The sequence below is a fragment of the Lagenorhynchus albirostris genome, chromosome 8, assembly GCF_949774975.1.
Source record: "Lagenorhynchus albirostris chromosome 8, mLagAlb1.1, whole genome shotgun sequence".
Taxonomy (NCBI): Eukaryota; Metazoa; Chordata; class Mammalia; order Artiodactyla; family Delphinidae; genus Lagenorhynchus; species Lagenorhynchus albirostris.
Genome location: NC_083102.1, coordinates 17567615 through 17594621, shown reverse-complemented (window position 1 = coordinate 17594621; position 27007 = coordinate 17567615). Strand labels below are relative to the sequence as shown.

The window sequence follows — 27007 nt, the reverse complement described above, 5'->3', positions numbered from 1 at the left end:
TTCTACTTAAAAAGAACTGACCCTCAAATTTCTAAGATTATGCTTTATTATAAAAAGCAAGATAGACCACTACTGCAGAGCAGATTTGCTGGGGCACAAAATCTTAAGGATTTAATAGACCTGAAAGTAGAGATTAAACTATGTGAAAAATTCTAAGAACTCAATGAAAAAGAGTTCTGAGAACAGAAGAACTTGAACAATGTATTAACAAAAACCAGTCAAATTTTATTCCCACTAGCAGAAGGAAGTAGAAATGACATAAACAGGAAAAGAGAGGCCTTGAGGATTAGCTAAATATGATTTAGGCTTTCTGGACTCTGTCTTTACTTCCTGCCTTTCTCTTTGTCTAGAATGTTTTCCCAATCTCTTTGACTAATTTTTACTCAATCTTCCAAAAGTCCAAGTCTTCCACTCAGATCATTCTGGATGACAGCACTGTGGTCTGAACCACACTCATGTGGCAGCACACTGTGCTGTGACATCCAGTATGTACACCCTTATGTGTACTCACATCTTCTCTCACAACTCTAATGAAAGGCCTGCAATAGGCTATTTTATAGATACTTGAGCATGCAGCTCAGTGTCTTAGAAACTTGATGTGTTTCAAGATATCTGCTGAGTCAAAGATCCAACTTGAGAGGAGCTGAAAAACCACCTTCCCCCAAAAAGCCTGCCTATTTCACATCTGTATAATGCTACGAATCAAGCTGTTCTCTCAAAAAAGATGCAAATCTTTCTGACGGCAGGAATGAGCTAAATTTGGGGGCCCAAAAGGCCTCTCTGAAAAAAGAGGCCACTAAAATGCTGTTTTCAATACTGCTTGAGATGCCAAAACACAAGCAAATATAATTTTTAAAATCCAATGCACCAAAATAAATAAGGAATGCTTTTTAAAAAAGATATTCTAATATTATGTGTACAGGATAGTAAACAGGCCTATTAGCTATATTCTATCCACTTTTCTACTCTAGACACTATTCATCCACTCACTATGCACTTGATGTACTTGATTACCTTAGTACCAACAATCCAATGAACTAAGTAAGTAGTAGTTTCATTTTACAAATGAGGAGACTAAGTAGACTCTGGTAGTTTAAGGAATTTGCCAAAGGTTATATAGTTCAAAAGTGCTGAAGTCAGTAATCATATCCATTCTGACTCCAAAGTGTTTGTTCTCACCACTGAGCACACTACCAACTAGTCCGTGTCCTGGCAGGACTCATGAGCCAAGAGAAGGGGAGGTCAGACACATTTAAACAACTACACCATGTGATAGTAAGTGTTGTTCTGGTACGAACAAAGTCCTGTGGGGCACAAAGAAGAAAATGAACAATTCTGCCATTCTGCATGCAGGATAAATGATGACTGGAGAAGCTCAAGGGAAGAGAAGCTGATATGGAAAAGGGAAATGGCATTCCGTACAGAGAGAGCAGGAGAAGCAGCTAATCACAGAATACAGTAGGAACACTGCACGATATACGTAGATGTGTTTTACACAATGTGTACTTTTGTCTTCTGAATGTTCCTACGAGGATCTATGTTTGTTTTGGGGGAAGAATCAGACCATCTAATGAGAACCAGGAAAACATCTAGATGTCTGCTTTATGAAGGATCTAAGGAAGTAAAATCTATTTAAAAAAAAAAACAGGAAAAAATACCTATGGAAAAAAGTCTATATATAAAGCTGTACATCGAATGAAGAAAAAGTAAACTTAAAAGTTAATGCAGAAGATAAATACATTCTTAGAAGCATTATAAACTGGATTAGATGGAACCAAGAAACAGAACTATATGATGGGGAGGGACAAAAATCCATTATAAGAAATCTATAAAATCTGAAATTGGAAGCTTGGAGGAAAGCATTTAGGTGAGCACAAAACTGAGAACTATGAACAAAAGCCCCATGAGGACATCCAAGGATGACTGAAGGAACTTATCATCCAGGAGAAGATATACAGATCCACCAGAATATGATTTCACTGAATTATAAAACTGCAGAGACATGGAGGATGTCAACCACCCTGACATCTCTGAGATCTAAATCTACCAGAAGAAAATAAACCTGAGAAAATTCACCTCCTGACCACCCCTCTTTCCCAAGTTGGAAACAAGGAGGGAAAATTTTATTCTGGACTTCTGACCAACAAAGAACAGGCTGGCTATTGTGAATATAATAGAAGCCCTAAGGACTTCCCTGGTGGCACAGTGGTTGGGAATCCGCCTGCCAATGCAGGGGACACAGGTTTGAGCCATGGTCCGGGAAGATCCCACATGCTGCAGAGCAACTAAGCCCATGTGCCACAACTGTTGAGCCTGCACTCTGGAGCCTGCAAGTCACAGCTGTTGAGTCCGCATGCCACAACTACTGAAGCCCACGTGCCTAGAGCCCATGCTCCACAATGAGCTCACGTGCCACAACGAAGAGTAGACCCCGCTCACCGCAACTAGAGAAAGCCCGCGCATAGCAGTGAAGACCCAATGCAGCCAAATAAATAAATTTATTTTTTTAAAAATAGAAGCCCTAAGAGTATGTGACATAATTTTAGGACTTTAAGAAGCAAGGAATGAGGCTAACTAGATTGTGTTCTTGGATGGCTGGCATCCTAGCTACTTTTGCAATCACCACAGTGTATTGCATTCACCGGTTTATATATTAGTTCTTTTGCCTAGACTGTGAGCTCCTCCAGGAAAGGGCCTTGATTTAATCCTCTATGTATATAGTGAATAGTTACTGAACCTGAACCTCAAGAGGTATTTAATGTTTCCTAAATGAACAGCCCTGAACATTTGCTTCCAGGTTTTTTTGAGAAAACAACTTTCCAAAGAAGGTTTAAAAAAAAAAAAAAAAGGAAGGGTAGGTCAGGATGGTCCCCCGGTTACAGGAGACAGTGATTCATAGGCCACAGAAGATGCTAAAATATGAACATTCTGACTATGCAATAAATAATTCTAATAAGGAAAAGAAATTGGGGCGAAATCTAAAGAAACCAGTTCTTGTGCAGGGAGAATCTCATGGGATAAGATGTGAAAAGAAAGCTTAGAAAAGCTGGATAGAGTTATGTAACCTACCTGTAGATAAGAGTATCATAATCCTTGAGGATTAAAATCAGAATCCATAATGATCTGAAGCTTGTGAAAAATGCTGAAGGCAAAAAAAAGCTAAGTTTGGAAAAGGAGAAAATTAGGAAAAGCCACTGCTCAGCCTGTCATAATGCTAAGTCCTGAGAAAAGCCAGAACTATGTAGTTCCATCTTCATTTTGCTTCCTTCCATCTTCTTTATAAAACAGCATGATCCTCAAACCAGAAAGGACAGATTAAGCAATGTGGAGAGAGAACTGTAAGTCAGAAGAGATGCAAAGACAGTAAAAGAACATCTATTCAATTTAAATAAGCTTAAAATTTCCAGGTGCAAAATGGATTCTATTCCAGGGTGTTAATCCTCACAGATGTCATCACAAAACCACTGTTAAGAGAAGTTCCGGGACTTCCCTGGTGGTGCAGTGGTTAAGAATCCACCTGCCATTGCAGGGGACACGGGTACGATCCCTGGTCCTGGAAGATCCCACATGCCGCGGAGCACCTAAGCCCCTGTGCCACAACTACTGAAGCCTGAGCGCTCTAGGGCCCACATGCCACAACTACTGAGCCTGCGTGCCTAGATCCTGTGCTGTGCAACAAGAGAAGCCACCACAATGAGAAGCCTGCTCACCGCAACTAGAAAAAGCCCATGCACAGCAATGAAACCCGACGCAGCCAAGAAAAAAAGAAAGAGAAGTGCCGGGAAAGGAAGAAAAGGCAGACTCTAGAAGCTACATAATTAATATAAAATGAGTTCTTGGGAAAATTCGGAAACAGATTAGAAGCTGGATTTCTTTAGACATGAATATGATGGGTTTAGCAAGCACTGCTCTACTGCTTACGTTTGCAGGCATTTTTTGTGAGAAATAATATGTAGCATTTTGGCTAAAACCTCAGCTCCTTTCCAAATGAAATACACAGGAAGTTCAACTTTGAGGTGGAACAGCAGTCATGGAGGCAGCTTCTACTGACAATTGTTTTCTACTGGAAATGTCCTCCTTCTAAATGCTATGGTCCATTTCCTTTCTTCTTCTATTGCCTGCCCAAACTCAAAAACTTTGCAGCTAAACTCCACTTCCAACCCACTGACACATCAATCCCATAAAACAAATGGAATAGAGTGATCAATGAAAGCCAAAATGCATTTCCATAAAGAACCAACCATATCAAAGTAATTTATCCTTTGGACAGGCTTTCTAGGATTGTCATAACTACAATAGATGTTGAATTCAGCAGTTTTTGGAAAGTTTTCTAGTGGTAACATTTTGGTATATGATAGTAAAGTACAGCATGGATGACAGCAGTGTTTAGATGAACTGTCACAGAATTTAAGATACTGTGTGTTAGCCTGAAAGTTCCTGAGATAGTGCTTGGCTTATCTTTGACTCCATGCTTTTTATTATATTTAACAAAACCTACAAAGTTTATTTAAATATGCAAACAGAAAACTAATTCTAGAGAGGACAGAATCAATAATTAAAATTATACCTATTCTTAAATTAAAATTCTTAAAATCTTCACACAAATGTTATTACTGTTACTAATAACATTTATCTATCACTTTATAATCATGTAGTTTTTCATATGATAAACTTGTAAGATGGTGATATACAACAGGATACACTCTAACTACACCAAATCCAAACACATAAAATTTAACATGTATATATTCAGATTTTTAAAAATTCATTAGCAAAGTGTAGGATGGAAGAGATCTAACCAATCATGTGTATGAAAGAAGGTTTAGTGTTTTCACTTATATCATTTGATATAACAATTGGGTAATGGATCTTCTAAATAGGTAACATTAAAGTGTCTAAATTAGCAATGGTATGACATTGAGCAAATCACAAATGATAACCACTCTGAGCCTCAGTTTTCTCATTTACAAAATAGAGATAATAACCCCACAGGATTTTTTTTTTTTTTTTTTTTTTTTTTTTTTGCTGTACGCGGGCCTCTCACTGTTGTGGCCTCTCCCATTGCGGCAGAGCACAGGCTCCGGACGCGCAGGCTCAGCCGCCATGGCTCACGGGCCCAGCCGCTCCGCGGCACGTGGGATCTTCCCAGACCGGGGCACGAACCCGTGTCCCCTGCATCGGCAGGCGGACTCTCACCACTGCACCACCAAGGAAGCCCCCCACAGGATATTTTTATAAAAAGACTCTGTAACCTCTAAAGGAATATACGAACTTTAGTAATAAGAACAGTGTTAATGAAAAAGGAGATTATCTAATCACGTCTGGATTATTAAAGTGTGAGCTTCATATTTTAAGAAAGGCATTCAGGGACTTCCTTGGTTGTGCAGTGGTTAAGAATCTGCCTGCCATTGCAGGGGACACGGGTTTGAGCCCTGGTCCGGGGAGATCCCACATGCCGCGGAGCAACTAAGCCTGTGTGCCACAACTACTGAGCCCGTGCACCACAACTACTGAAGCCCGCACACCTAGAGCCTGTGCTCCGCAACGAGAAGCCACCGCAATGAGAAGCATGCGCATCTAAACGAAGAGTAGCCCCTGATCACAACTAGAAGAAGCCCGCGTGCAGCCATGAAGACCCAACGCAGCCAAAAATAAACATATAAAATAAATAAAATTTAAAAAAAAAGGCATTCATTGTCATGCCAAAATATGTGTAGAGGAGAAGTGGACTACAGAGAGAACTAGAAACCATGTTAGGTGTGAAAAGGTTAAAAGGACTAAGTTTGTTTCATTGAGGTCTAGTAGTTACTAGACAAGCGGAAACTGCCTTCACATATTTGACAAGAAGTATAAATGGGAAAAAGACTTTGGTTTAGCCAAGAGAAAAAATTCTTTAACAATTATAAGTTCCCTAAAGAAAGCTTCCTACTTAGGAAAGTATTAAGTTCCCCAAACAGCTCTTCATTACCCACACAGAGAGTTCTGGAAAATAAGGTATTTATTTAGAAAGACTTTCTGAATTGTGTGTATACATATGTATGTATATGTATGTGTATATATGTGTGTGTGTATATATATATATATATTTGTGAGTATCACAAATGAGAAATTGGAGGTAAGAAAAGTATTGGTTAGGTGAAATTTTTTAAAGTTTGTGTGTGTGAAGGGAGGGAGCAGTGTGTGATCCTTGGGAAAATAAGGATCAGTCCAGAGCTGAATTTCCAGAGTTCAGAGGTAAAGAAGACAGAAGAGAAGGACCGATCTTAGAGTGGTGAGGGGAATCTTAACACTGAACTGAAGGCCACAGTTCAACCAAGAGGTGAGATAATTCATGTGGAAACGAATCTAATTAAGGTCTCCAGAAGTCCAGATTTAACACAAAGCAGATCTAGATCCAGGCTTTGCAGACCTCCAGAAATAATAATCAGACACTAACATTACTCTCTCAACCATGAGTTTTCATTCAACAAACATTTATCGAATATCTACTCTATTATTTTCTCTGGGGCTTGATGCTATAACGTTTTACAGCAGCTTCCTAGAAGTCTTGCTGCTCTGCTTGTTTTGTATTTCAACGGATCCCTGGAGTTCGGCTATTCGGAACAAAGCAGTGATAGCTTTTGATCGTTTAGTGCCAATAAAATATTTTTATGCGAGTATAAGTTCATCTCCAGGCCTGAAGAGGAACTTGCACTAAGACCAAAGTATTTTGCTGCCTATGCAGCAAATCCCCATATGGTTATATGTCTACTGAAAGTCCTAAGGTTTCTGATGTTCATAATTTTCCAAACTAAAAGATTTCTAAATTTTCTAAAAGTTATTTAAAAACATACAGCCAGTTTTTACTCCATTTGATTACACAGCTCACTTTTGACAGTGAAGATCAGTCTCATCTTTTTCTGAAAGATGGCTCCTATCTTAAGGGTTTATATCAGAGACATAAAAATCCCCCCAAAAGACGACTAAAATTATCCATGCTCTGAAACATGATTTTAATTGACAAATTCTTCATAACCCAACTCTGAGCTTTGTTTTTAGAAAGTATCTTTTTAGGCATTAAAATAATCATTTGCTTTGTTTCTTAATTTTAGAAAAAAGATTATTTTTAGGAAACGAAGTAAATGCCTCATTATCCTGAAACTAAATAACATAGATATGGGTATAGTCATGGTAATAAACATTTCCAACCCAACTGACCAAGCATACATCTTTCTCCCTCACTATTTCCACAAACCAGAGATATTTGTTAAAGTTTGTTTTGAGGTTGTTTTATAAATAAACATTTGATTTTTCAAAACAAGAATGCAAATTTGAAATTTACTTATTTTTTAGCTATGTGAAATGTATGATTTAAGAAAAAATAAGACTATTTTGCTTCTTCTTCCTCCTTACTATTTATTCTTATACTGGGGAAAATACAGAAACTTTTTGCCTCCAATTTTCAAATTATGCTTCAATTTAGAAAGACTTAACATAAGACTGCATCCTTTCCAGAACTACAAAAGATGATAACTCCTGTGGAGGAAAGCATTTCAAAAGGCCTATATGCTGATGAATTTAAAGAGCTATATGCTTACCATCAGTTCACTAAGGGGCCTTAGTTTAAAAATCATTTTTGAAATATACTTATTTAAGTGTTCATCCTTCGCTATGATTTATTATAGTTCAGTTGCAAAAGAATGCCAGAGATGGTCTTGACAGAACCAAATCTCAATCAGTGTAGAAGAAAGGAAAGCAGGAAGGAACGAGGGAAGGAAGATCATATGAACACAATCTTAAATATAAATTAGAAACTACAATTCCTATTTCACCACATCCAGGTTTGTACTGAACTAGAACATTTTACTGAAAAAAAATTAGTTCTATTAAAAATCACACATATTTGTGAAGCACTGAATTTTAGTAGTATTGTCTAGAATGTATTTTTAAAGAGCTAGAATAACTTAGAAGGAGGAGAAAGTGAATAACACCAATCTTACAATGTCAAAGGTCTACCAATTTGACACTTGTTACTCAATCTACTCCAAACCCAGACTGTGCTTTCTGCTTAAATGTGCTGTTTTGATTTAAAAGAGAGAAGAAAAAAATAATATGATCATTTAAAATCAAAAGCTAGTTTGGAAATAAGACCAGATACTGAGAAGGAAATTGGGAAGTAAATGACCAGAGACTCTGAGTAAACAGCAGCCTGACAGAGCACTTTCTTCTCCTTTGAAATGGGAAAATTCAGGCCTGTCAGGGATCCTGTAGGGTAATCACACAGGTAGTGCACATTAAGATCTAGTCAAGACCGCCCCCTCTAATTGTGGTTAAGTTACACAGAGATAGAAACAATTTCTTGTTTGTCCAAAGAAAGAAAAAGAAACTGGATAGAGGTGAGTACAAACTATCAGAATAAGACTCCAGCTAGTCAGGAATTAAAACCTGAAAGCATGTTCTAAAACAAAGGTTGCAGGGCTATAGGTATTTATTTGGAAATTATGTAAGATCTTTGCTTACTTTAGTAATAAGCTTCATTCCAATCACCTACCATTTAAAATACAGGTGAGGTTTTGCAGCACTGACTACACTAAGACTCAAGAAATGTCATTCTTATTTGTGACTCTGGGACTGGGGAAGGCCACTGTTAGGTTAATTAGTGAATGTTAATAGTTTAGATGTAAAAACAAAAAACAAACCAAAAAAACCCATACCTGGTAGCAAATCATACCCTAAGTGAGGGATGAGGGAATAGGGCATATATGTATCAGTAATCCATAATCACAAACTTTATAAAAACGTATTTTAATAGAGAAAACATAAGTGCAACAATGGTATGTAGCCCAACACTCAGCTTAAGGCCAATAAGAAACCTTCCTACTTTGTTGATGAAGTCATAACCCAGGGCCTCCTTTTACCTTAAGCTGAATACTCAATTTATAGATGTAGTAAAGGAAAAAAATGAATGGTTTCAGGGTGTCAGTCTTCTTGCAAATGCCAACATATAAAACGACAATGTTTAAAAACATCCCAGTAATGTTCCAGATCACTATGTTCTGCTCCGTAGACACATTATTTCAGTACGCAAGACTGATAACAGAGTATAAACGCTAGTATAGTCCTTGGGAAGAGATCTCACCATATTAGGAAACATCACTAGGCTACAAAAGTTGATTGCAGTCAGCATTCCTGCATTTCTTCTTGGAGATGATGATGGTATTATCATCTTTAAATCCTTGTGGAGCTTTCCCTCTTTTTCATTATGCTGAAAACAACAACCTCCTTGATTGAAAAAAAAATCAGCAGATATGCTATCATTTTACATAGTGTAGCATATAGTAGCTCTTCAAAGATGAATCTAAAATCACCCCTTTAGTGTGGGTGTAGTACATCCTGGTGCCATTACTATAAGCATTTTTTTCATTCTGTAACATTAGAGATATCACCAGTCTAGTGGTCATGCATGTTGATCCTTAAATGCTCTTTGGCACTGCAGAAAAATGCTGGGTAAATTTAATTCCACCTGTTTTACTGTTTATTTTGGTTCTGACATTTGTACTTTAAGTCTACATTAAGAGTACCTGCAAGGTTACAATTTCCCCCCACTAAAGTTACTCCAAGGTCATTGGGCCACATTTAACACAAGGCTGTTTTAACAACTTACAGGATCTGTAATAACAGTTGCCAGCAGATACACAATCTGAAAGTCTTCATTACTTGCACTGATATTCACAGTTGAAAGCCCTTGACTTGTGAGAACTACTAAAATAAACTGTAAGACACAACAAAGTTTAGAGAAGAGATATATTCTGAATCTTGAAGTTTTTTTCTCCTTGAATTACATATACAAAAGCATATTCACATGGTGAGGGCTAGGAAAACATAAAACTGTGGTTAGAATGTGATTATGGGCAATCACAATCCTTCTGAGCCTTGTTTATTAATAGCGTTATTATTATTTGGTCTTTAAAAGTGGATTGTTGAAGACTGTATGTCTCATAGCTCTGAAATTTCATGATTCTAAAACGTCTTTTTCTTATTATCCTTTCCTTAGGTTTTCCAAAAGAGTAAGACATGGGATGGATATGCTTAGTAGTGGAAGTGAAAATTGATGAGAAAAAGCTATGAAAATATTTGTTCAGATAAAAGCATGACCAGGGGTGAAGTGGGCACCTGTACTGTAACCCTGCTGCATTTAAACAGGGTCTTAATTTCTTTTTTAAAAAAAAACCTTTAGAGCAAGTCATAGAGAGATGGTCTGAGATTTTTTCACCTGCCACATTCACCAAGTGGAGGATTTAAATGAAAATTACTATATATAAACGAATGTACATGCACACACACAACACTCGACCTCACCCCCAGACACAGAGCCAGGCTTATTTATTTCCTTTGCTAAGTAAGCTTTCTCTTAGGTGATGTGCTAATCAAATGTCATGAAGACAGAAGGACTATTATTACCACTTAAGAACTATTCAGACAGTTGCTTTAAACGTTTTTACCCAAGTCTAGATGCAGCTGTTACCACACAGCCCCAACAAGGACAGGCCAAAATTCTCACAGCCACAGTGGGTTATTTATTCAATTTTAACATTAAGATAATTAAAGAACAGTCCTACTGGGCCACCAAATTGTTCACTTTAAAGTAGTTAATTGTATGTTATGTGAATTTCACCAAAAAAAAAAAAAGGTACTGGGTGCTTTAAAGGCTTTATAAATTATATGGAGGGGAAAAAAAACTTTTGGGGTGTTACACAATAGTGGGTCTTAGGACCTAACTGGAGCTGGAACAACAAAACTGTTCTAAGCACAGTATGTTCTTAGGGGTTGGGTTGGAGCTTCCAGGAACCTCAAAAGTAACCATAAAATGTGAGGCAGGCTAAGAACAAAGTCAAGTCAATAGCTGCCTTATGAAGGCTGGTGTGAAGGAAGCTGGAGTAAATAGATTGGTTCTCAAGTACAATAATTACCAGCTGGTTCATGGAACTTCTAGGTACTTCTGTCCAATTCTCAAGCAGCTTATATTACTTAAGCTTGCCTTCAATTCTAGGTACCTGATAGGTATAAACTAGATTTTTATATAACTTAAACCCAGGGTATACTCTCCAAAGCACCAGAACAGAGTAGATACACCTTAATTAATCTTGAATTCCCAAGAGTGATTCTTTAGAAAAAGCTCCTGGTTAAAGAAGCTGTGGTCTAATATGCCTAGCGATACAAGGTTGCTAAGGCTAATAAATCACAGGGCAGTAAGGAGATCCAAGGAGCAGCGGCTTCTCAATCCATCAACATGGTTCCACAAACTTAGCATTCTTAAGCAGTAACTTATACTTTGAAGCATTATCATTTTTAAATGTCACAGGTGATATCTTAGCTGACATATACGGAACAAGTCCAGTGAATTTAAAAATATTTTAGTAGGACTTCAGGCAGGATTTTAATTTAGTCAGGAAATTAAGGATGCTTTCAAACTAGGCATGTTTGCTATTAATTGAATGAGAAAAAATATATATTATATATTTATATCTCCATCTCTGAGTTCAATAACTTGTAGGTTTGTGTCTATTTACAAAGCACATTCTCTTTTGGGGAAAGTTGTCAAAATATTTTTATAACCTGTTATAATAAAATTCTTAAGTTCTCTCTACTTTCACCAATCTACTGCTTTTAATACCAACTTGTCATATAATTAAAGCAGAATGACCTAGTCCAACTAAGAAGAGATACTTTCCCTATGTAGGTGGAAAGCTGATTCTTTCCAGTTTGCATTTAAGCTTGGGAGAAACTAGTTCACATCTGTAATATGGGCTCCTCAAGCTAGCAGACTCATCATATGGCACACCTACCCCCTCTGTCTAAACCTTTCGTGTCATAAGTAACACACTCACTGGGCATACGTACACCTGTCCAATCTCATCTCTGGCTTTTCCCAGGCATTCCCTTGCACTCTGCGTTCACATCCTCCTACTGTGCTTTGAGGAAGCAATGTTTACTCCACTGTGGGACGTTTTCCTTTGAATCACCTTCAACTTATAGGAAACGTGATCCAGGTTCCCCCAGGCAATACCATGCTTTCTGCAATTCTCTCTCACACAGTCTGACTTCCTACTCTCAAAAAAGGACTGGAGGGAAAGCAGGGAGAGAAAAGACCACAGGGGTAACGGAAGCTTGCCTTCTTTCCAACCTCTAGCCCTAATGTTAGACATCTACCTACCATCCTTTCTCTGGTTCTCACTCATCATTTAGCACTGAGTGGTTATCATACTGACCACAGTCTCCTAATTTGTCCTTCCCTTAACAATACTATACCTGTTCTTTGTCCTCATCAAAACCTGAAATCAGTGAACTCCCTTCAACACACTTGCACCACTGGATATTTCCTGCCTTACTGGACTCTTCCTGATCACAAGGTTATATCAGTTTTGTCTTCTTAAATTTCTTTGTGTCCTTTCCTTCTTCACCCTCTAACCAAACTCTCGTATTTGCTTTGTCCACTCCTGATGCTTTGTGTTGAATCACTGGAACATACAAAACCATATATATCTGGACACTAAAATTTTAAATTTGATTCTTATCTTGACTCAGCAATTCTTAAATTTCTTTCCGATGCACTTCTAGGCTTATTCTCACAGACTTATTTCTTTTTCTTTTTTTTTAATAGGTTCCCAACTCCACTCTTTCACCCCCATTTTCTCACACAATATGCATTCAATAATTACTGATATGAGCACCTTCATCTATTCTCATTTTCTCTAATCTCACATTCTCTCTCCTAGATTTTCTGATTGTTTTTACAAATAGCAAAGGAAGATATATCCCATCTCTTTTAAGTCAAACCCATAACCTAACTCCGTCTCAGGAGTTTATCTCCTCCCAGCACCTACAGAAATGTGTTACTCTACTGGTTAGCCTATCTTCTCTTCCGCACTATCTATGGTGTCCTCTCAATTGACTCTATATGCTCTGCCTTTAAATATTTAGCTATCTCCCTTATCTTAAAGCAATGCCTTCTAAGATCTACCACCCATCTAATTAGCATCTTGTTTTTCTCTTCCCCTTTGTTGCCAAAGCCCTTCAGTCAATGACTGCTGTATCCATATCCTTGACATTTCCTCATGAATCCTAGAAATCTGCTTTCCATCTGTATCTTTTTATGAAAGTAACATTTTTTTTTTTTTTTTTTTGCGGTACGCGGGCCCCTCACTGCTGTGGCCTCTCCCGTTGCGGAGCACAAGCTCCGGACGCACAGGCTCAGCGGCCATGGCTCACGGGCCTAGCCACTACGCGGCATGTGGGATCTCCCCGGACCGGGGCACGAACCCGTGTCCCCTGCATTGGCAGGTGGACTCTCAACCACTGCGCCACCAGGGAAGCCCCTGAAAGTAACATTTTTAAAGGTCATTAGAGACTTGGCCAAACCCAAAGCCCTTTTCCTAGATCTCATTCTTTCTGACTTCTAATTCATAATTTCTTCTCCAATCCTACTAGTTATTACTATTCCAGCCCAGGCCATCTTATTTGCAATGACATACTGGAACTGCTTTCTAACTGGTCCTAATTTCAAGCAAATGTATTACAGAATTAATCTTCTTAAAATGCTACAATCAAGTTACATCTTTGCCAAAGAACGTGTAGTTCTCTAACACTGACCACATCCACATCAAGACTAAACTACTCTTCCTAGTTTTCAAGGCTTTTGCACACTTATCCCACCTTCCTATATGACCTGTAATACCTCAGACGAGTCCATCTCCTTACTATCCTTCCCTCCTGACCCTTAGCAGACCATGCTAATCTCCATTCCCGATTCTTTGTTCAATATGTTGCCTTTACTGTATTTTCCACTTCCATCATTTAATTTCAAGCCATCCTTCAAAAGCAAAAAGCCCCACACATTTTATGAAGGATTTCCCTGAATCTGCTCACAGTAACTTCTCTAACTCCTATTTTTACTTTTGTATCAGCAAAGTGTCTGATTAGCTCACTAAACATTTCATGTGTGAATACCTGTATATACTACTACCATTTATTCAGCACAAGGAGACAACGTAGTATTCAAATAAAAAGACTGAAAGAAGAGACATAGCACTAATGGCAGAAGGACTAGCTTGAAACCAGGTAATTGACTTGGTTATATTTTGTAGAAAAAGACATATATATCATCATTTTGTGATATTACCTCTTTAAAAGAAAAAAACATTTTTAAGTTATTGTGCTCTCAATTTGTATGATATACATCTCTTAAGCAAATATGGGAAAGCTTCATGATCAAATAAACAAAAGAATCTAAAACCTTACAACTCAATATAGGATAAAATGTCCCCCCATTTTTATATATGCATAAATAACATGGTGGTCTTCATTTCGTAAGATTTCAATGCACCTGCAATTCGTTCCTTTCTCTTGGCTTTCTGAGGTAAGGCCTCTGTGGGAGTAGCTCCCTATGTACCTGTATCACAGCAGAGGAGAGCTCTGTCAGTCTTGAAGGTGCTTGGAATACTGTACAAATAGGAGCCATGTCAGTAAAAATGTGCACACAATGCATTAAAGTTTTCTTTCTTTTTTTTTTTTTGCTGTACGCGGGCCTCTCACTGTTGTGGCCTCTCCCATTGCGGAGCACAGGCTCCGGACGCGCAGGCTCAGCGGCCATGGCGCACGGGCCCAGCTGCTCCGCGGCATGTGGGATCTTCCCGGACTGGGGCACGAACCCGTGTCCCCTGCATCGGCAGGCGGACTCTCAACCACTGCGCCACGAGGGAAGCCCTAAAGTTTTCTTTAAAAGAACATATATAGAGGAAGCTGTACTTAATCGCCACAACACTAAGAGTAAGACATGAGCACACACACGACTGAGAAATACTTAAATTAGAATAATGAATGTATGTCTCTCCCGTTAAAATTTTTTTCACTCTCTCCAAATTATCATATATTTTAAAATTTCAAATATCAGTATTCAATACCCTTTGTTGCCACTGTCAGAGCAATGAATAATGAAATGAGTCTGGATTGCTCTGACTGTTCCTGTGGTTAAAATATATCAAGAGCTGACCCTATAGAAATAATTGAAATAAAACTGTCACTAGACTGTTACCCTTGATAATAGGATCTATACTTTATTCAGCCTTGTATCCCTCAAGATCTAGCTCAAGTCACTACAAAGAATAGGCACTCAAATATTAATGCTTCGTTGAAATAAGAGGAGAGTATACAAAAGCACCACCTGTAAAAACAAAATGCAACAGCAGAATGAAAAGGAAAGTATTATTAATCAGAAAATATTTTCTAATGGAATCTTTAAGAAATTAAAAAGAGGCACTTGACATTCATCATAAGATCAAAATCATTCAACCCAGGTCTATATCCTACACACTGGCACTAAGAACTGCTGCTCTGAAATGTTTTTTTAAAAGTTAAGGATATAAAAGCATATAAAGTTTCCCTTGTGTATGACAGATCAATCAGGAAGGAATTTATCAAAAACTAATTTGAAGTTTTTAGAATTTCTCATTCTTTACCGTCATTTGGTTTCATCAATTTACTTGCTAAGTGAAGCAGTACTTTCTTTCACATGTTGTGTAACTTTTTCTGTGTTTTAGTATAATTAATTCTGACTGATTTTAAGACTTCACTTTTTAAAACCATAATATATATATTAAGTAAGCAAAACAGTGAAGCTTACTTGTTTAGGCTTACAAAGTCTTGGAATTACAGTTAGTTAAATGATAATCTTTAGCTAGTATATGTGAAAATATCTAAGTTGAAGCCTAATTACCCAAGAAAGCATTTTTCCCATTATGGTGTGTATGTGGAAAGTGGGGGCGGGGGCAGAAGGGGAAGCAGGCAGAAAGACAGTCCTGGGCTCTAGCAAGTCTGGTAAACTACCTGACAGTTTTATGGCAATGGCCAGGAATGAGAAAGGATAGAGAAAGCTACCACAGGAAAAAAGCCTTGTTTAACAAGTATCTCTCTCAAAACAGTAAGTAAATGGGAGCTAACCACCTCATGTTTTTGTAAGAAGATCTGAGTGATGAAAGGCTTGCACTGAAGGCTGGAGAAAACTATGCGCTAGTAAGCCCTATTACAGGGCTTTGTGTTTGTTCACAAAGCCAAGGAGCCTCAGCACCACGGGAGACATTAAGTGGATGTCTTGGCCTCTCACAGCAAAAATGAAACCATAATCAACACATACTAAAAGACTTCATATTCAACACATGCTAAAAGGCTAAGAAATCTACAATATTTTATTTGTATTTTCTAAATTTCTCATAACGCTGTCTTAAAGTCACTTCTGGATAGAAGTTAGAGATTATCATTTATGCAGAATTTTACAAAAATAATTAAAATGGCTAGATAATTAGTTGTTTCTACACCCTCAGCTAACCAAATTGAAGGATATCTAAGAATAGATTTTAGTTTACCCACTATAACTCAGGACAAACCCATTTAACTTGTGTATTATATCTAATAGAAAGTTATTAGACTTTACATAGAGAGGGAACCCTGAAAACTCCAACTCCAACATGATATTAAGTATCACTCCTAGTAAGGTATTTCATTATTATCATTATTATTATTTTAAATCTCTAGGCTTCCTTTTTTGGTATTCATGCTACTCTTTTAATATTTTTTTTAATTAAGGCGTATCTTTTATATCACAATGTTTTTTTTTAAAATCTCAAGAGGAGATCTGACTTTCCCCTTTTTTCCCAGATGCTTAATTTAGGCAGAACATAGTCATGTTTTCTGAACCAGCTTTTGTCTAATGCTCAGAACTGAATTCAGTTTATTTTCTTTCATTATCAGCTTTAGAACTATTTCAAGAAATTGTCTATTATCCAAAAACATCACTTCAACATTATAGCCTAATAAAGTACACCACTATTCTCTGTGATTAACTAAAATTACCTATGACAACTTACGTGGCCTAATTTTAGAGGATCCCCAATCTCTTCTCTTCCACCTTAGTCTCATTCTGGTCAGGTACTTGTAATATAGTTTTATTATCACACTTCAATTGTGAAACAATGAAATTTCCAAACAAATATCCCACAGAACTACCATTTTTCCAATAAAAATGTTACACTACTATGGTTGCTTCTCACATACAATATTTACCCCATATTCAAGTTTCTGATAAATCAACTGTAAGTTGAAATTCTGTTTCTGAGGCAATTTCCCGGTATACTAGGCAGTGCATTAGAAAAGAGATTATATTGCATTTAGTCTATAATAATTATCTCTTAAGCGTCTCTATATAATTAACAACCATTCAAAAAGAAAGTGCAAATGTGCAAATCAGAGAGAACAAAGACAGTTTCTAAACATGTAATGCATAATATAGGATAAATCCATACAACTACGAACAATTGCTGACAACATTCTTCTGAGCATTAAATGACACCACCAATTTTGTTTTATATGTATTCTTTCTTCTCAAGTATTCAAAGAATGCAAGACATTATCTTCTTAATTTTCAAATTTTCATGAATATATTAGGATATTACCATTTTTTCACAAATCAGAAAACAAGGAACTACCATTATCTTTGAATATTTTCAATTAATAGAGCCAAAATAACAATTCTAGCTAATCTCATCTGGGATCTTAATTATAGTACTACAAGTTTATTTGTGTGAGTTAAAAAATAGTATCACTCATGAGAAACAATGCCAAAATTATTATGCTAATAAATTGTGTTAAAGGCCTAATGAAGAAATACTTTAGCAACTATGAGGTAACACACTAGTTGTAGGCATGAGGAACGTTTATATTGGCTCTTTTGGGTGTATACATTAAATGCAAAATCAGAAAGGAATCATGCAAAAATCCGGTTGCCCATGCAAGCACCCCAGAGTCTAATCCTCTCCTCTCAGTTCTGTTGTCAGGCCACAGTAGTGTGGAGACTTGTAGGCTGCTGTCCTTGTTGTAATGAATGGGAAGAGGCTGACAGTGGCATGGTCGAAACCTTCACCTCTTCTTCCCCTGTGGAAAAGTCAGTCATGGTCTAGTTATGGGTGACTAGATTTGTTAACAGTCCCTTTAAAAATGACTTCAATATTTGGAATACTGATACATATATAAAATACATGCGTAATGGCTGGAATGCGGGTGTGAAACAAGACATGAATTTTAAAATATAAACTTATCAAGTACCTAGAAAATAGTTATACTCCAATCACACCCTTAAATTTAACACTGTCAGATTTAAGAACAAATATAATAGATTTAGAATTATAAATATACAAAAAGGAAAAAAAAAAAGAGACCAGGAAAGCCATTCTTTTCCAAGCCAATTGGACCCCTTATATATTTAGACACTCCTAACAGTAAGCAGTATTTTGTGAAAAAATTAAAACTAAATTCACAGAAGTGAAAATGTGATTTTTTAAAAGGGAAAAATGACAAATCCATGTTTTAAAAGCAGTAATTATGTTTAGAAAAAAGAAATAAAAAGATGTAAATATTAATTTAGCAAATTACCATACAGCATCTGAAAATTCAATGTGCACTTTTGAAGTAATCAGCAAATAGTAAAATGCTAACAATACAATGATCCAATTGACTGAAAGTGAGATGACTACTTCTAGGTCAGAGAACTGTACATGAAATGAGATCAGTTCTCCCAATTATAATTTATAATGACTACAAGTGACTTGTTTCACACGTGACTCAAAATTCAATCAAGTCACTGTTAAAACAGCTAATTCAGAAACTAAGAATTTTTTTTTAATGCTCTCTCTTAAGTAAAATTCAAATGAACAAAAACACGAACAAAAATCTAATCCTAAACAGTTTCAAATATTTTTCTAGGTATATTCCGAAACAACAATGTTTACAGACTTAGACTATTATTTGTCTTCCAAATAATTTTTAGCATTATGGAATAAAAACATCTTGGTAGGGAGTCCTTTGAAAAACACATCTGCAAAGTTACACTTGGAAAGACAGCTTAACTGATAACATGAAGATAAAGACTTTCAGTCTTTAGAACAGGTTATTTCATAGTGTTTCAGTAAATTGGCAAAGATTCTATAAATCCCAAATACATAGCAAGGAGGCTGTGTAAAGGAAATTTTAGACTAGAGTTCTTGGTGAGAACGTGGTACTTAGAAGAACTAAGCAAGAGATTAATTTTCATCAAGTCAATGAAATTCATTCTATTTTGTAACTACAGGTCATATTCCTGAGATGGGCCAATTGTCTCATGAATAGATACTGTTGATAAAAAGGGACCTCCCAACTGTGTGAGAGCAAAAATCACTTACTATGGGAAGAAAGCCATGTTAAAGTAAATGCCAGTAATTTTCATTTATGAAGGAGAACATCAATGTTGTAATGAAAAACCATTTTAGTTACTAAATCTGAGATCTGGGTTCTTATCCTAATTCTACTACTAATTGAATGTGTGACTTTTAACAAATTATTTAACCTTTCCAGAACACAGCTTTGTCATTCCTAAAATGAAGGAGTTGAACAAGGTAGGTCAATTTTTAGGACTAGAAAAGTCACTTTTTAAAACAAAAGCACGTGGTTCCAATAATAAAAAAGGTCTGAATGGACTTCACTATTACTGCCCACTGATCAAAGTTTCCCCTCAAGAATATTCCAAAAATCCTTCTAAATTTAGCAAACTGAATATGCAGCCAAGAAAATGCTGCTAAAAAGATTTCACTTAATTAAGGAAATAACTAATTTTAAACACAAAAATGATTTCAATTTGGCAGAGGAAATGGAAACCATGTTTCTGTCAAACCTCTGGCAACTGTCCTTCCCATGACAGGTTTCAGTGTATCAAATTTTAATAATTAACTGAAACAAACCAAAACTTAAAATTTAAATACAAATGTATAATAAATATAGACATAGTTTCTGTATGATACACAGAAGACTGACACCTCTGAGTATTTACTCCTAAAGGTCAGGAACCTCATTTTGCTCTACATATCTAAAGAATAAATATACATGCCTTTTCCAGTACTGAATATTGTCTAAGTATATCTTAAAGTGGCAGGCCTCACTAAAACAGTATGTACTCTCCACTATGAAGCACTTGACAGCTACCTGTGTAAGATACCATGATATTCACTGCAGAATACAGAGTTAGGCCTTTTTCAATAGTTCAACTCAAGTACAACTGAGTTACAGCTAGGGGTGGGAGGCAGATATTGCCTACCTATTAAATTGCTTCAAATAATTCACAGTTAAGATGTACACAGTTTTTCATAATTTTAGTTTGTCATTTCTAATTGTTACTGAAAATCCTCAATCATCTGGCTACAATTATAAAACTATTCTGTTTTGAGGCTCAGCACATTCAGCTTTCTGAGGTATTTGCCAAATATTTATAAGCCATGGAAGGATTCTATAACTCTTGATAACAATTTAAAATATTTTGGTACATTAAAACTAAAATTTCTCTAGTCGTGAGAGCCTTAAAAGTAATCTAACAATAAGCTTAATCATAAGTCACCATTTAAATACCAAGGTAGTATGCATAGTCAAAAACTGAAAATCTGAAATAACAAACTCTCCCCACCTCCCACAAAATACAACAATGATTCAGAACCTATAGTCGGTGACTTCATTCTTAGAATTTCTGGAAAAAAAATGTATTTTATGCTCTATGGTTGAGTATACGCTAAAAGAAAAGCCCACCAAGATAGGACCGTAATTTAATGCCACATTTTTTTCATAAAGCGCCTACTTTAGATGAAGATTTCAAATGACTAACATGAGGACAACTACACTCAAAAATCAGTGATTACTCATCACCCCTGTGGCATCTCCAGAATATATACTGGCTTGAAATATTTGGTTTAAAACTGCTCATTTTGTACTAATGGACAATATGATAACTATGAAATCAGAAGAACAGATAATTTTTGAAGATGGTCATGTAATAAGTCAAATAAAAGTACACAATGAAGACAGCTAAGAACTAGTTCCACAAAGGCATCATCCTTCCTATCAGATCAAGTCCATACTGTTTTGCCTCACCGTCAGAGCTCTCCGTCCTCTCATCCATTCTGTGTATAAAATATATGAAGGACCTCCTGGTATAGAAGGCAGTTCTAATGCTTCTTAATGTAATGACATACTAAATCCTGCCTCTACGCCTTCATTCAGGAGTTTCCATCAACATAAAAGGTTTTTTCCTTTCCCTCCTGCTAACCCAAATCCAGGATACAGATCAATTCCTATTTCTTCAATGAAGCCTCCCCAACAATTTATAGGCTCCACTGATGTGTTTTGGATTCCAGTACCATATGGTTACCACTTTCATACACAGTCTTATTTTATCTCGTCAACTATACTGTACAGTACCTGGAAATAGTAGCCATATTTTATACTTGTTCTGTATTATCCACATGGCCCAGTTCATTGTTGGGCAAACAGATACCCAAATATTTATAGTATTGGTTTAATATTTTATTGTTAAATGTTTAGAATATTTAGGGGAACTTAGCTTTAACTTTTAGTGTTATAATGTTATGAGATACACTACTAGTAATTTAAATGCCACATTTCTAAATGGTTGAAACAAAGCAAAACAAAACACAATTACGTTCTAATATGCTGTCTACAATGGATGAAAAAAAGAGTACCAGGAACTGAACACTTAGTGTTTCACAAGTGAATATCATGTAGAAGAGGACTGAAAAATGTCACTCTCGATTACCTACTAACTACCATATCAGATGAACAAATAACATGAGTCCCACCAATGTGCAAACCACTACATTAGGTGCTATCATGCTTATATGTAAATTAACTTCACTGTATCAACAGCCACAAACCATACTCTCTTAACCCAACTACTTGTCTTGAAAATGAAATGTTGTTGGTCACAAAGAGAATAGAGCCAAAGAATTTTGATGGATCTCTGTAAATTTATCTATCAACCTTGCTAAAAACAAGAGAACGAACGCTTTGCTGGTAACAGCACATTATTACAATAATGCTGTGCCACGTCATATCACAAAGGCCATGAAAAGGGATAAAAATAAATTTTATAAGTTATGTAACAGAGTGAAGGACTATTCTATTCTACTTGAGAGAATCAGGAGAGAACAAACTCTTTTACCAGTCATATCTAAAGCCCAAATTAAATTTTGAAAAACTATTAATAAGAAAGATTCCTTTAGATATAGAGGTCACTTGATCTAATAAATATCATATGGGACCTTAAAAGCCAAAAGTTCTGAAACCTTCAAGGGTAGCAGTACAAAACCAGAAGTATTCTGGCATCACTTACAGGAACCTAATATTTACCCCAGAAATAAAAACATGACAGACTAAAAGGAAAAATATCTCTCCTTGAACAATTTCTTTTTCACAGAAAGTATACTTATACACATATGTGTGTGAAACACTAATAATGAGAGTTCTCAAATATTAAGTCCTTTATTAACATATAGCACAGTTTTGATGTGTGTGTGTGTGTGTTTGTACGTGTCTATCAGTCAAAATAAGTAAGTTGTCAAAAGGAGTTAAGAGAGTGGCTTTATCCCTCATGCTCTCACTAATTACCATCTCTAGAAAATTTTTTTGAACCAGTTTACTTTTAGAATGTATAATCAGAATTTTTACCATGGTGTTGGACTTTATGGCACCATAATTTCAGAGCCCTTCTTTTTTCTTTGTCTTTTTGCATTTATATGCCATAAGAAAGTCTGGTAACTATTCTATTAAGTAAAATGCTTCCAAGCAATAACTAGGTATAATACTCCACCATCCTTATAAAGCTCACTATTACAAGGCATCCATCCAATTAAAATTTTTTTAGATTATGATAGTTTTTCCCATTGAAATTTCCAAGACTGATGATAAATACTTTCTGTTATTCAAAAGTTCCCTCCCTACCCACCCAACAACCTGAAGGCATGAGTTATTCACAAATTCTCAAAGGCTATAAATGAACCTACCTGCTATAGGGATCCCTCCCAGACCTGTGTTGTGCTGTGGCGGGAGATTCAAGTCCAAGAAATTACTATTTGAGGTGGGATTTGCTGTGTGGTTCAAGTGCATGATGCTATTGCGTGGAAAGGCCATCCAAGGATAGCGGGCTGCCTGGCCTGGAAAACTGAATGAATTATAAACCGCTCGGTGCTGCTGAAATTGAGGGAACCTCTGTGGCAAGACTGAAAAGGTACTATTGAGACTCGAGTTGGCATTTGCAGGTGCAGCAGGATGCAGGAATCCAGAGCCCGGACCTTTGGCGGTTGTAGTGTGTGAAGAGGAGTTCTGAAGAGATGTGGGTGAAAGGGAAGGTTGGTCTTGGACTGACAGTTCCTTTTCAATCAGGTCTGCTAAGGCTTTTCGAGTGACATCAAAGGGATCAAAACCCAAGTCATCCTCTGGTTGTTTAGAAGAACCAAAGCCAAATGCTGCTTGCCAGTCTGTAGAAGACGATACTGGGATTGTTTCTGGTGGGAAAAAGAATGAGCGATGAATTTAAAATATATAGCTCACTTCCACACTAGTGCAACATCATACTATAACACAAAGGCAAATATATGCAAAATCTACATAATTTCTTAGAACATTACGATTGTAAAATTACAAAAGGCCTCAGATACTTCTAGCAATGATTTCATCCATAAGTTACTAACTTCAAAAACTGAACGATATAGACTGATTTTGCTGATCAAAGAAAACAAAGTACTACTTGAAACCCAAATTATACTCTCAACTATTCATCATCAAAACCCAAAGTAAGTCATTTAAATGAAATAAATAAATATAATAGAATTCAATTAGTAAAGTTTATTTTTGAAATGTATTTATCAAAGACAAAGTATATGTTTGAATATACGCTTTACATACTACTACTATAACTTAATGAAAAAAGTATCCATTTAATCTTCATATTTTTAAATTGTCTTAAAAAAATTGGCTTGATTTTGTGTTATCCTTCACATTAATGAGAACTTACAATGAATGAAATTGGAAATGTCTGAAAATGTAACTTTAAAAATTAACTAACATACTTCTTTGTCAGCTGGGGAAACATTTCTAAAAATATAACTATACAAACACAAATCTAATTAAAAATTGTAAGCCCTTAATACTTCCTAGAGGAATAAGCATTTGATTATTGGAAAAATGATCTAACCCTTGATTTTTGGAGAAATTTGTCTGTTAACATGGTAAGTTCTAGGTCACAGAACTACTTACCTAACCATCCAATTCCTTGCCATTTAAAAGTTTACATTTTTATGAAAAAGGGAGTGGACAAAAAAGGGATAAAAACACATCCAGCAAAGGTCTCATTTTAGTCTGAGTATAATTACTAACACACATAGTATTGTTATATACCTGATGTGAAGAGGCTCTGTGGTTCTGGTGCTGTAGGCCAGTCACTGGATGCCTGTGGGGAACTGGGGAAAGGAGGAAGCCCACTTGGGATAGGGTTGGGATGGCGAAAATTGTCTGAGAATAATGACTGTGACTCAGTTACTGCCCCTTCAAAAGGAGACCGTGCACTGTGATTGGATGAACTGATGGGGATGACTGGATTGGATTTTGATAAACCAGGTGGTGGTGAAGGTGTATCACTGTTAGATATCTAAATAAAATGGAAAAAGAAAAGAATAATCAATATAAGTTTATACAATGTAATAAGCCATAGTTTAAAAGGCTTGCAATGAAAGGTATTAGAATAGTGATTTTCAAAAACTGGGGTACTTAAAGACTTTTTTATGAGAGCATAAATTTTCAAAAAAATCCATCAACTTACATATGTACTCTTTTATAAAACTGACCCTCCTGAAAAGACACAGCCAGTATCCTCTCCTTTTACAACCTAATTTCTCTTACTTTACAAAGACAATACTATTTCTCACTCTCTGGGATCTAACTATAGTATTTTGCCCAAGTGTGAAAACTTTCTGGGAGCCAAACAAAACTTTATTAGAAATATTAAGATTAGTGATGACACAGTGACTGACTCTAATGACTAGATTCTTTGGCAAACTAGATGATTCCCAATACTTCAGTTTTAAACAAAATGGAAAGAAGATCTAATCAAGCTATTTCCAAAAGCATCATTAAAAATAGTTTTTATAAGAAATCTTAATATGATTCTTAGGTATTTAATTCACAAGGAGTTCAAAAATTTGAGTGATATTGATATAATAACTCTTTCTTCCATCTACTTATTTATATGAACAAGATGTCTCAGCACCTGTATTTAGAAAAATGAAAACATGGTTAGATTGCTGCTGAAACATCTCCTTGTACCAATAGGTAATATTCATCCATGCATGCAAAAAAACTAATTTTAAAATGCCCTATCCACTTCATTAAGAGGTAAATTTCCAATACAATTTTAGTGTTTATGTTTAATGATTAATTTTTTAATCAAAATCTATGCTTATATATATATTGCTTTGATCAAATCAATACTACAAATAAATTCAGAAGAAAGAAGTTTGGCATTGTGTCAACAAAATATTTTTATTTCCAATTCAAAATTTATATGTCTACTTTTATTTGAGAGAATGCCTATCAAGCATAAACTATATATATATATATATATATATATATATTTAATTTAATTTAATTTATTTTTGGCTGTGTTGTGTCTTCATTGTTGTGCGTGGACTTTCTCTAGTTGCGGTGAGCAGGGACTACTCTTCGTTGCAGTGCACGGGCTTCTCATTGCAGTGGCTTCTCTTGTTGCGGAACACGGGCTCTAGGCACATGGGCTTCAGTAGTTGCAGCACGCAGGCTCAATAGTTGTGGCTTGCAGACCCTAGAGCGCAGGCTCAGTAGTTGTGGCTCACGGGCTTAGTTGCTCCGTGGCATGTGGGATCTTCCTGGACCAGGGCTCGAACCCGTGTCCCCTGCATTGGCAGGCGATTCTTAACCACTGAGCCACCAGGGAAGTCCCAAGCGTAAACTATATTGCATTAAGAAAAAATTCTGTAATACCAGTGAAAATTTAAAAATGAGTTCAAGTAATGATGTAAAATTTCTGATTGTTAAAGAATAGCTTGTGTAAATGGATGAGGGAGTAACAAAACATTCTGATACTTAAATCTCTCAGATACTTATTAAAACCCAATGTAGCATGTTTATTTAAAAATACCAAAATTTATAATAAGCTGGAAATTACATCCTTTGCAGCTATTTTTAACTTATTATGAAAAAAATTTAATGTTAACTTAAAATATACAAGGGGATATAAAGATTTTCAAATTCTTTCATGGAAACTGTGAACAACAAGTTTAGAAAAACAATGTATTTTAGATCTCTAAGTTTCTCACACTGTGGGGAACTGGCTGTTCTTTACAGAAGAGATTAGAAACTACACTTTTTTTTTTTTTAAACCGAAGTAAGAGGTGTACAGAAACTTAAGTAGTGAAAAGCTAGCAACTAGACAAGATGATACAAGGCATGCTCTAAAGATCAGGACCTCATTCGGTATCATAGTGGATGCAACTTTGAACTTAACTATTTGGTTTATCATTTCAAAGCCAAAAGTCATTTGAGGGAAGGGGGAAAACTTGGGGTCAAGTTCACCGAGAGAAATAGAAAATTAAAGTTAGTTTGGGATTAGCAGATGCAAACTATTATCTATAGGATAGATAAACAACAAGGTCCTACTGTATAGCACAGGGAACTATATTCAGTATCCTGTGATAAACCACAGTAGAAAATACTATGAAAAAGAATATATATATGTATAACTGAGTCACTGTACTGTACAGCAGAAATTAACACAACATTGTAAATCAACTATACTTCAATAAAATTTAAAAAAAAAAAGAAAAGAAAATTAAAGTTGACAGCAAGGGACAAGGGGAGCATGGGGCAGAGAAACAACTCAAAATCAAGAATGCAGAAGGCGTGTTAGTCTGGGACCATTTCACGTAGGGTCAGAAAGACCAAGAATATCAGGGACTCCAAGGACACTAATGTATTAGCACACAGTACAATAACATATGGTCATAATGATAATTCTGAGTGATCAAGAAAGGGTTAAATTGTGCTCTATTCTGTGGAGAAAAAAAGGGCTAATACA

The 27007-nt window shown here is 36.1% G+C and overlaps 1 protein-coding gene across 6 annotated transcripts in view; it reads right to left on the bottom strand.

The window, feature by feature from the left end:
* Nucleotides 1-27007, bottom strand: part of CNOT4 (CCR4-NOT transcription complex subunit 4) — a 141960-nt gene that overhangs the window by 8595 nt on the left and 106358 nt on the right. For 4 of the 6 annotated variants that reach the window (XM_060156599.1, XM_060156601.1, XM_060156600.1 and 1 more), the window contains exons 9-10: nucleotides 24298-24547; nucleotides 22905-23405 (exon numbers count right to left, since the gene is read on the bottom strand). In XM_060156599.1, coding sequence (XP_060012582.1) covers nucleotides 22905-23405; nucleotides 24298-24547 — 751 coding nt within the window. Of the gene's footprint in view, nucleotides 1-16202; nucleotides 17962-22904; nucleotides 23406-24297; nucleotides 24548-27007 lie in introns of those variants that run through there. The other 2 variants (XM_060156603.1, XM_060156604.1) reach the window with 1 other exon arrangement.